This window comes from Mesoplodon densirostris, chromosome 8 (assembly GCF_025265405.1).
Source record: "Mesoplodon densirostris isolate mMesDen1 chromosome 8, mMesDen1 primary haplotype, whole genome shotgun sequence".
In the NCBI taxonomy this organism is placed as follows: domain Eukaryota; kingdom Metazoa; phylum Chordata; class Mammalia; order Artiodactyla; family Ziphiidae; genus Mesoplodon; species Mesoplodon densirostris.
In genome coordinates, this window is record NC_082668.1 from 79,230,290 (window position 1) to 79,242,437 (window position 12,148).

Sequence of the window (12,148 nt, forward strand, 5' to 3'; positions counted from 1 at the left end):
CTAGCCTATTTCCCAGTTCCCTAGTTTTTCCGCTTTGCCTAGGCTACTGGTAAATGCATCAACTTCCCAGTTTGCTAGGGCTGTCTCTTCATCTGGTTCTGTTGATTTTTACCTCTTGATGAACTGTTTTTTTTTTCCCTGTATTTTTGTCTTATAATTTTTGATTGAATGGGAAACAGTGGAAATAAAAGAATAGTAGAGACTGAGATCAATAATTTTTATGCCTGGATGTGGACATACTCTTCTGTCACCGTTAGTGTGGTGGGTTGAGTTTGTTTATTCTGTAGTTAAGCTGGGTTTGAACTTTATTATTGCTTTATATATTTTCAAAGTATTGCAGTAGTGGATTGCTGCTGCATGGTGCTTAGTGTGAGGCTGGAGTGCTGGAGGATTTCTTTGAGTATTCTTTCACTAGCCTCAACTTCCTGCAGGCCCTGCACATCTGCACCACAGAGAGGTCTAAGGCTCTAAGGCTGTTGTAACTCCCTCAGCAGTAAACTGCTGTACCTTCCTATTTGGAGCAAAGTTCATGGTGAAAGGAGGTGTTCTATGTTTTATGCATCCTTCTCCAGTCTTAGGTGGGCTCTGTGTGCCTGATCCTCAGAGGTGGGGCCGTCCCAAGATTTATGCCCTTCTCCCTGTCTCCTGGGTATAGCGTGCAGGCACACTCCTGCCACCTTCTCCCCACCAGGGTGAACTGGAACTAGGATTTTTTTTTTAAGGTGGTAGTTGGAAGTTAACTGGAAAAGGTAGGTTAGAGTTCTGGATACTGAGGCAAAGAATTTTAGACTTTGCTTTTAAGGTAGTAGAAAAACAGTTGAAAGTATGATTGGGGAGTGGTGCTGTTACTAGTAGGGTGAAATAGAAACGAAGATGTGTGGATTAATGATGAATTCTCTTTAGACAAGGCCTAGTGTGGTATTATTAGAGACAAACTTTGTTGGTTTACTTAGAGTAGGCCTCATATTCAAGTAAAGTCTTGCTGAAAAACATTGTAAAATTCAATTTAAATTTGTCTGTTTCAGTATAAATTGTGTGATAGGTTTTCAGTTGCATTTGACATGAGACTATGAGATCTTGTTAACTTGCAGATAGCATTGGGCACAGAATTTTGCATGTCAGGTAATGAGAGAATTCTTTGAGGCTTTTTACCTAGACTAAGAAAGTTTAAGTTAAGATTATTTCCATAGAACAGATTTCAGTTGGACTGTTTATAGGTGGGAGAAACTTTTTTTGGTCTAAACCTCCTTTATAGTGTTTAATGGGTCACCAAAAACATGAACTTGCTTTAAAGAACTCTTCAGAGGTTTCCTAGGAAGCCCAGCTGAATGAAATTACCTATTAAAAATGTAGTAATTTTTTACTAGGTAACAAGCCACAGGTTTATGAGATGAAAGACTACATAAATTTTGGAGTTGGTATGAATATCTGTTTTCCACTCCTGTTGGCTCATGCCAGTTACTATTAAAATGCCTGAAGGTAAGGGAACACTTAACAGTGATGTTAAGACTAGTTGGGTAAACTAGCAGTTAAATATCAGCTTCAGAGAATCTTCACAAGTTGAAAAGTTCAATATAGTAAAAATCTCAAATATTGATCATAAGATTTTTGTGGCTTTGTGGTTCATTACCTTCTTTCTGCATTTGAGGTTGAAGCAAGTTCTGAAGAATGGAAATGGAATGACCTCTTGGAGCTGTCAGTGCCTCAGCTTACTCAGACATAGATGTGTTGATAAGGAACATGAGCACACAAGTCCAGTGGATCCATCATGCCTAGGACTTGAGTGAGGCTCAAAGAGAGTAAAAATTAAGCATGTTAATAATGGAAGCTTCATAGCAATGAGGGCTGTATGCAAGTTGAGTGGCAAGGCAAAGCAGACAGGCACATGTCTCTTCTTCTCAAGCTCATGCTTCACTATCCTATCTGACTTCACTTACAAAATACAAGTTCAAACGTTAAAGTACTAATAATTTCAAGATGTCAGCAGTAGAGCTTTTAATCAAGCACAGGGTCCCATGTGTCAGCATAGGTGGACACATCTATAAACCAAGCCCTGGTGATAAGTTTTTATCTCACTAGAAAGACAGTTCAACTATCCAACTCTAGAATCAAATGTAAAGAAATTTAAAGAGACTACATAGTGGCAAAAGGAAAGTAAGAGGCTATTATATTGACCACTGAGGAAAGATGGTACGTATGAATTTTTTGTGCTTTACTTTTTAAGTCTTGGTTAAAAGCATTGAGCTTCAGATACACTTTTTTCCTGCTGGTCTTTTTTTCTGGCTTATACCTTTTCCTTTAGAGCACTTATAACTGTTTAAGTTGTATGGTTATTTGTGTTGTTTGTTCTCTACTAGACTACAGCTTCTTCATAGTCATTATCTTAGTAGGTTCATTGTTGTCCCCTCTCCCTGTACCTTTGTTTAGTATTAATTAATGTGCCTAGCACATACTAAGCATGTAAAAAACTATTTCTTGAATGAATGAACTTGAAAGGATGCCTTGTAGTACCTTGTAAGTGGTCTGGTAGAAGTTTTTCAAGGACTGCTTATTTTAATTAATTTTATTTTATTATTTCTACTTTTTGTGCTTTTGACCTACAGCTTATACAACCAGATTACGTAAGTTTTCTGGTAACACCTACATTGTCAAAATTCAATCAATTTATGTAGAGTAGTTGCCAAAAATAGTTTCATGCAGTATAAATTATAGCTCTCGGAGGACCCTGCCTCTTTGCTTTGTCCCAAGAGCTTTGTTTTGAGAGATTTCCTACTAGGTTAGTTTTATTCTGCAAGTAAGAATTGAGTATAAATATAATCAAAGTAAACGACGAGAGGTATGATTAAGAAGCACTGTTATTAAAGAACCATCTATAGACCTGTATCTTTTTAAAGACATTTTATCTTCCCTTTTAAAATCCTCAACAAATAAGTCCCTTGTTTAGTGTTTGTAGAGCCTTCTTGATAAAATAACAAATTTGCTACTTGTTAAATCTTTTATGGGCTGTTGCATGTCAGTATTTAACCATTAGCATCCTTTCTACTAACGTATGCCTTCTTTAAACGTCCAATTCATAATTCACCTTTTTAATAAAAATTTTTGAATGGATGTATATATAGAATTTATAAAAAGCTGAAGGAAGTAAAGATTTATGTTAGGTGACTGTATGCTTTATCATTCAAACCAGGCCACTTTTAAGAGACAACGCAGGTACTATTAATAATTGTCCCAGGATATTGAGCACAAATTAGGACTTTTCTGGCCATAAACTGGGACTGGTCTAGGCAAACCAGGAAGTATGGTCATCTCTGCTTAAAAGGAAAACAGCAGTCCTTTGCCTCACCCTTTACCTCATTTCCAGTCCCTCTTTCCATAGGCAGCAATCCTCACCTTTTAGCTGTTTTAGGATTTACCTTCATATTTCTAAATGATGTGTTCATGATTTTTTAGTATTATATATGTGCTTTTTTATTCACCATTGTCCTTACTTCCCCTACCCACCTCAGTCACACAGCATGTTTGTAGCAAGACTGATACAGTAATCTATGTTTACACTATCTTAACTATATAAATATTAAAGAATTCACCCAAACACCGCAGCATCTCCTTTCTTGAACAATAGCTCTGTTTTCCCAAGTTACAAAATTAATGTATTAAATTTGCCCTTTGTTCTAAGTACTCAGCATTTTTTCCCAACTGTATTATCATCTCTGCCACGAGCCAAAATAGTTTCCGTATGATGCTATTTTTTCCTGAGAATTTGCTTCCATTTTCTGTGATCCTGTTCCAGTCTCGATCAGTTGCTCCCTATGCTTTCTACATAATTTTGTAACTGTTTCCTGGGTTCTGTGTCTGGTTCTTTAATGCTTTACACTCCCGTTTTCCTAGGACCTGCTCTTCATTTAACTAACTTCCTATGGTTTTGTTTGTTTTTTAATTGTTTTTTAAAATCTTTCATGTCTGAATACTCTTTTCTCCACCTCACATTTAGTTGCTAGATCGGAGTTAAGTGCTAAATTTTTTTCTCAGTACTATAGGCATTGCTTTATTGTCTTGAGAGTTTTTAAAGTTGTAATTAAGAAGCTATTCTGATCACTTTTCTTTTGTATGTGACCCGTTTTTCCATTCTTGTAAATTATAGGATCTTCTCTTTATTTCTGGTGTTGTGAAATTTCAAGATGATAAATGGTACTTAGTGTTGGTCTTTTTTCTTTGATCCTGCCCAGTACTCTTGACCCCTTTCAATGTGGAGATCTGTGTCCTTCAATTCTAGAAAAGTTCTTTCGTTTCTTCGGTAATTTTCTCTACCTTATTTTCTTTTTTCTCTCTTTCTGTAATCATACTTACCGTCAAATGATCGATAACTCCCCTGGACAATTGTCCTGTTTTTTGAGTTATATTTTCTACTTCTGGGAGGTGTCTCAATCTTTCTGTTGGTTTATTTTAGTGTATCACATTTCTTTTTTAAATGTGTAACATTTTGAATTTCCACAAGCTGTTCATTATACTGATTGCTTTCTCAAGCATCCTCTTATTTTATGAATGAATGTCTTTTGTTCCCTTTGAGGATAGTAATTAATTAGCTCCTTTCCCCAGATTTTCTCTTAAATTCCTTTTTTTGTTATTTACTTTAGTCTTATGGGAGGTTTTCCTTGGATACCTAGTGATTCTTAATGTTTGTCTATTAGAGGGAAGCACTAAAAAAAACTGATTAGAAACTCTTGGTGACTAGTGGACTTTGCTTTGGGTAGGATGGTCAAATGGCAGGCTAGGTGTGTAATTGGAAGCATTCCAAATGTCAGTATCCAGAAATTTTATCTGAGGTATTTTGTTTGGTTTTCTGACAGCATTGTAAAAACAGCACCAGGCAAGAGTTTTTGGGTCTCAACATTGAATATATAGATTTTCTTTTATTCCTTATACTTAACCTTTGCAGAGATGGTTGTATATTTGCTGGGGGTGGGTGGGTGGTGGGGAGGGTTACATGGGAGATCCTTAATCTCCAGAGAATAAATATCCTGTTTTTTCAGAAGAATGGTGCTAGGGGGAGAATTGAGGGTTTTACTGCTCCAAGTACAGATTTTAATTCAGCAAATCCATGCATCATCCCTTTTTTATGATACCTTGTATCTCCAGGTCTTCATTCTTTCTAGGATGCTAAGGCCAACTGCTTTGCTTCCAGTTCCTACCTCTTTCTAAAAAGTACCTAGGGTGTATTTTTTATCCTTTCTGCTGAATTACTGTACCTCTCCTTCGACTTCTTTGGATTTTCCAAATATAACATTGAAATCTCTTGCCTTTTATGGTCCCTTTTCCTATTCTTTTCATAGTTAAAGCTTTTGAATTCATCGATGGTCATTTTATAGGGGTTTTGGAAAGAGGGACCAAAATAGATGCATAAGGATAACCTTGTCATGTTTAACTGGGACTTCAAACAGACCTTTTCTGATAAGCTATCTTTGATTTAATCATGTCCCAGAGTGTAGCTTTTACTCTGGTTTCTCATTAGCTAGATACTCTTAGTCGAATAATTGTAATTGATACTAGGCTTGTGTTATAACTTTTTCATGTTTGTTGTGTATCCTACTGCAGTGGAGGCCATATGTTTTGTTGATGTTTTTGTGTCTTCATCCTCTTTTCTGTCACTGCTTGACACCCTGTTTTGTTTTGTTTTTTGTTTTTTTTGTGGTACGTGGGCCTCTCACCATTGTGGCCTCTCCCGTTGCGGAGCACAGGCTCCGGATGTGCAGGCCCAGTGGCCACAGCCCACGGGCCCAGCTGCTCCGCGGCACGTGGGATCCTCCCGGACTGGGGCACGAACCCGCGTCCCCTGCATCGGCATGCGGACTCTCAACCACTGCGCCACCAGGGAAGCCCGACACCCTGTTTTTGAGGCACACATTGAAAAAGGAAATTCTTTTGTAGTAACTTTTAAGGTAGAATGATGCTAAAACTTAGTTGATAAGTTAATGAGTTGAAAGTGAATTAGATATTTTTAACTTAAATGTTTAGATTTGAAGGTTTTAATACAGCAAATATACCTGTCTAGGCTGTATATCAGGCAAGTGAAGTGCATTACTTTGTTCTTGCCTTAATTTCAATCCACTACCAGAAAAATAAGGGAATAATTTTTGACCTTGAAAGTGGGTAACTGGGAGGAGTTGAAGAGATTATTGTGATTTCTTTTCTTTTTACTGTTATTTTCTTTTGCCTTTCTCTTTTTACTCTCAAGACTGGTGGTACCTCTGTTGTTCAGAGGCTGCATTGTAAATCCTTTCCCCAGAAAACTTTATAAGTTTTTCTTTAATTTATAAAATTAATGTTTTTATAGCAGCCTTACTTGTAATAGCGTGAAACTGGAAACAGTCCAGTGTCCATCCACAGTAGAGTAGACAAATTGTGTGTATTGATACAGTGGAATATTACATAAACTAATTAGAGTGAACTTACTACAACTGCATGCAATAGCAGAATTAGTCTCACAAATATAATGTTGAGCAAATGAAGCCAGACATAAAAGAGTATATGTTGTATGAATCCACTTATAGAGAGAGTTAAAAAATAAGGCATAGCTAATGGTGACTCTTGGCATGTGTTGAGGAATGTTTAGTGAAGAAAACTTAGAAATTATTCTCACTTTTGAGAAGGGGAGACAGGAAAACAAATTACAGCGTGTAGTATGATGTCTTAAAAAAAGTATGTATAAAGTGGAAGTAACACTTGATCTTGTTTTAAGACTATGCCCAGGAATTGAATGGGGAACGTATAGACTTTGCAGGCACATACAAAGTCCTGTGAGAGCATATTGTGTTAGGGAATGTGCAGATACTACAGTATAGCTAATACTGTGGTATGAGTATCAAACACTCATAATAGGAATAGCAAGAGTCAAGGGCTAATTCGTGTAGGATTTTGTTTACTTATTTACTTTATTTATTTACTTATTTAGGCTGTGCCGGGTCTTAGTTGTGGCACTCGGACTTCTTAGTTGCGGCATGCAGAGTCTTAGTTGCAGCATGCATGCGGGATCTACTTCCCCGACCAGGGATCAGAGGCAGGCCCCCTGCATTGGGAGCGTGGAGTCTTACCGACTGGACCACTAGGGAAGTCCCTAGGATTTTATACGGAGAGGAAATTGAATAAGAAAAAGAGCTCAGGCTTTAGAAACAACAAACCTCAGTTTCTCATCACCACTTTTATCATGTTTGTTTCATTTTATGGGCAATAGGGAACCTTTGACGGTCTTCAGACCTCTGCCTGTAGAAGGAGAGTGATGGTAATCTCACAGTTTACCATACCATATACGGTTAATTTGCATGGTTAATTATTGATTTGAGCTGATCATTAAGGAGAGGATTAAGAATCAAAGGTTTGCATGTTTTCCAAAAGGCAGTTAATCAAAATTTGCATTTCACAGGAAACATTAAGAATGGAGTCTAAACCTTCAAGGATTCCAAGAAGAATTTCTGTTCAACCCTCTGGCTCTTTAAGTGCTAGGATGATGTCTGGAAGCAGAGGAAGTAGTTTAAATGATACCTATCACTCAAGGGACTCTTCGTTTAGACTGGATTCTGAATATCAGGTAACATCTTAATTTGGAATGTGTGTACATACACAGTCTCATTTTCAAAATCCTTGGGGCCATGTGATTTTCTGGATTTTAGAAAAGTAGTAGAGTGTGTTTATAACATCCTCAGCTGGATCCGAGGCATCCTGTAATCAAAAGATTAATATATCTGCAGCAGACTGACTTATTGTTCCACACTAGCAAAAACTTACTGTTTTTCAAAGTTTTGAACTTAAGAATTTTGAATAAGGGATTGTGGTCATAAGTAAAATGTTCATAGTTTCCAAAGACTTGGAAACCTTCTAACCTAAAAGCGTTGAAGTATCAGTTGAATTAACAGGCTGTCTTTACATGAATTATGGGGTTTTATTTTTACAGTTAGCAATGAGTTTGCATTGATTCATAATCTACATAAAGCAATCTAAGTTCCTTTTATGTAGCTAATTTTCCTTAGGACCAATAACACTTTGGTTTTTTTTTTTTTTTTTTCCATTTTTTTTATTAGTTTCTGCTTTATAACAAAGTGAATCAGTCATACATATACGTCTGTTCCCACATCCCCTCCCTCATGCATCTCCCTCCCTCCCACCCTCCCCATCCCTCCCACCCTCCCCATCCCTCCCCTCCAGGCAGTCACAAAGCACCGAGCTGATCTCCCTGTGCTCTGCGGCTGCTTCCCACTATCTATCTACCCTACGTTTGGTAGTGTATATATGTCCATGCCTCTCTTTCGCTTTGTCACAGCTTACCCTTCCCCCTCCCCATATCCTCAAGTCCATTCTCAAGTAGGTCTGTGTCTTTATTCCTGTTTTACCCCTAGGTTCTTCATGACATTTTTTTTTCTTATATTCCATATATATGTGTTAGCATACGGTATTTGTCTTTCTCTTTCTGACTTACTTCACTCTGTATGACAGACTCTAGGTCTATCCACCTCATTACAAATAGCTCAGTTTCGTTTCTTTTTATGGCTGAGTAATATTCCATTGTATATATGTGCCACATCTTCTTTATCCATTCATCCGATGATGGACACTTAGGTTGTTTCCAGCTCCGGGCTATTGTGAATAGAGCTGCAATGAACATTTTGGTACATGTCTCTTTTTGAATTATGGTTTTCTCAGGGTATATGCCTAGAACACTTTGGTTTTTGAAATAGCTTATTATTGTTATAACAATGGTTGTAGTATAAAACAGTGTAAATCTCAGAGGCGTGGTTTGTAGCTTTAACACAGTTTATTTTGCTCATCTTTCAAATGTTAAGTTTATCTCATTATTGGCTGAACACCTCATTAAATCGCATGACATTTGCAAAAGTCTGATGTTTCGGTAACTGACTCTAAGAGACTCCTTTAGTGAAAATGTCTGTTTAAGTCTTAAGTAATGTTTATATATTTATATATCATGCAATGTACTGTATGACAAAGTCATTTGAAAGTTCTGAGTAGTAATAAACATTTTATAAAATATTCAGAGAAACACAAATGAAATAAAATAATTTCTCTAAAATGCCCATATCTACTGCCAACCTGCTGACATTATGTGTACTGTTTACTTGGACTTATTTTAAATGTTGTTTGATAATGTATTTGTTTTACTCTGTTGCTTGGCAAGAGTATGCTTGCCAGAGGTGCAGAATCACATATTTTCCATTCTATAGAAATGTTGTGGGTAAATGATGGTGACTTGTTAAGAGCACACAATTGGGGTTTTTTCCTATATTAATAAAATTTTGTCTACTGATCATTGTCTAATTTTTCATATAGCTAATTAGTGAGGAACACAGACTGAAACCAGACTAAAAGTCTTGAATATATTTAGAAAACTTATTGACATTCACTTTAAAATAATATTTTCAGACTTTTTCTTCCTGTTTGTTCTTAATGTCATAGATTATTCTGAAAGTCTGATTTTTAATTGTGGAAGTTAAACAAATGCAAACATGTAAAAAAATTTTAAATGTTTTATTGATTCTTAATAAGATTAATCAGTTTTATAAATTTTGGTGTTTTCCTTAATGTTTTTCAGTTATTTTAAGTGGCTTCCAATCTTTTTTTTTTTCTTTCTTTAATGGGTTATAGGAATATTAGGAATATAGGAATATTTCTGGGGCACAAACCCGTGTCCCCTGCGTTGGCAGGCGGACTCCCAACCACTGCGCCACCAGGGAAGCCTGCTAATTTTTTTTCTTGCTGTGTTACACGGCTTGCAGGATCTTAGTACCCTGACCAGGGATTAAACCCAGGCCACAGCAGTGAAAGCACCAGGTCCTAACCACTATACTGTCAGGGACTTCCCGATTTGCTCATATGTTGTTCAGGATTTTTGCAGCTGTGTTCAGGATTTTTGCAGCTGTGTTCATGAGAGAGAATGCTCTATAGATTTCTTTCCTTATGTCTTTTCTGGTTTTGGAATTAAGGTACTGCTGGCCTTATCATATCATAGAATGAGTTAGGAAGTATTTTCTCTGCTGCTTTCCTCTGAAAGAGATTGTAGAGAATTAGTATAACTTCTTCCTTAAATGTTTGATTGAATTCTCCAGTGAACCCATGTGGGCTTGGTGTTTTCTGTTTTGAAAGCTTACTCTTGATTCAGGTTATGAGCTAAAAGTTTTTATATATTCTAGTTACAAGTTCCTAATTAGGTATATGATTTACAAATATTTTCTCATTAAGGTTCTTTTTTGCTGTACTGTTTTAAGGGCATTTGCATTGGGAATATTTTTTAGCCTTTTTTAGAAGTAATTATTTTCTGAATGCAAATACTGACTTATACAATACTGATGGTAAATAAATAATGATTTCATTGACTGTCCTTCCCGAAAAACTCTTGTTGGAAGGGCAACCTAAATAAGTATCATGAAGATAAAAATAAGTAAGTAAATAAAATGAAAATTGGATGCCTGCACAGAATGTTTGTAAACTTCCCTTCCATCAAGTTTTCAAACTGTTTAATATGATTTCTCAGATACACAAAGTAGTATTCAGCTACTGTGGTTGAGCTAGACAGCCCCCTGCACATACCATACAATTTTCCTTTCTAATCACAGATAGCCTTTTGAGAGTAACTCATAAAAATTGTTTATTACAGGAGCCAAATCTGTTACTTATTTGGGGTAGAGACTGGAAATTTAGTGAAAATGAGAGAGAACTCCATGGAACTTGAATGGATATTTAATAATTCTATCCACTTCTTATTTTCATATGAATGTTCTTAGTCTGGAGGTAATGAATGCAAAAGATTAATTGGACTTAACAAATTAAAAAACTAGTGAGTCAAGTGATATCATGAAGAGAGTGAAAAGACAACTTACAGAATGGGAGAAAATATTTGTAAACGATATGCTGTCTGACAAGGAACTTGTAACCAGACTATGTAAAGAACTCTGACATCCTAACAGTAAAAAAAAAACCCAGTTTAAAATGGGCGAAGGACCTGAATAGACATTTGTCCAAAGATGTACAAGTGGCCAATGAACGCATAAATAGATGCTCAACATCAGCCATTAGGAAATGCAAATGTACACTATAATGAGACACCACTTCACACCCACTAGAATGGCTAAAATAAAATTAAAAAGTGAGACAATAACAAGAGTTGACAAGGTTGTGGAGAAATTTGGACCCTCATAAATTGCTTGTGGGGTTTTAAACTGGTACAGCCACTTTGGAAAACAGTTTATTAATTATTCTAAAAGTCAAACTTTGAGGTATTATATGACCCATTAGTTACACCCAAGAAAATTAGAAACATGTCTACACAAAACTTGAACACAGACGTTCATAGTAGCATTATTCATAACCGCTAAGAAGTGCAAACAACCCCAAAAGTACTTTTTTAAGCATGTGGTGTCTGCAAGGCAGTATACTTAAGTATACTTTGAAGACAGACTCTTCCTGATTTCGTTTGGCCACCAATAGTTTTAGATAGCAAAAGAGATAAGACAGTATATAAATGAACCCCATCCTTTATTTAATTGTTAAAAGAATTCAGAGGGGAAAAAAGCTAATTGCTTCAGACTAAGAATATGTGAACAGTGGACAAAATTGGATTGGTAGGAACCAGGGAAAAGTTTGACTTTGAATTTAAGCCAGCAGAAAAAATGTTCAGACTTTATATCTCCTCTCCTATACTGAGTATTTTTGTCTCTGGGATGACATGTAGGCTACCTTTTAGAGTTGTGAGTCATGAAAATTGCCGAACAGTGAGTGTGTCTTTATCTCACCAGTGGCCAGTGCCAGAAAACTGTGGAGTGGCTTTATAGACATTTTGTTCATTTCTCACGTTGTCTCTAAATTTGATGAATTTTTATCTTTTATAATGGCTCTCTATTCCCATTACTTTCGTCCCAAGGAACGAAAGTAATGGGAATTACTAGCATTTCTTGCTAGTCCAGTGACTTCCTGATTTGCCCACTTTTTGTCCATCCCACTCTTTTAACCTTCCACAATGCTCTAAAGATCTTTCTAAGTAGTTGATCTGATGGTATTAACCTCCTTCAGTAGCTCCTAAAGTCTTACTTGTGGAGGTGCTATTCAGTAACAATTTGTTCAGTCCATGCAAAATGAGAAAAATAAGGAC

General features: G+C 36.4%; 1 protein-coding gene across 2 annotated transcripts in view; it reads left to right on the forward strand.

Annotated features, from left to right (window-relative positions):
* The window catches only part of MARCHF7 (membrane associated ring-CH-type finger 7), a 44,706-nt gene that overhangs the window by 7,679 nt on the left and 24,879 nt on the right, over positions 1-12,148 (forward strand). For both annotated transcript variants that reach the window (XM_060105775.1, XM_060105776.1), the window contains exon 2: positions 7,418-7,582. In XM_060105775.1, the coding sequence (XP_059961758.1) occupies positions 7,430-7,582 (153 nt within the window). In that variant the 5' untranslated portion in view covers positions 7,418-7,429. The remainder of the gene's footprint in view (positions 1-7,417; positions 7,583-12,148) is intronic.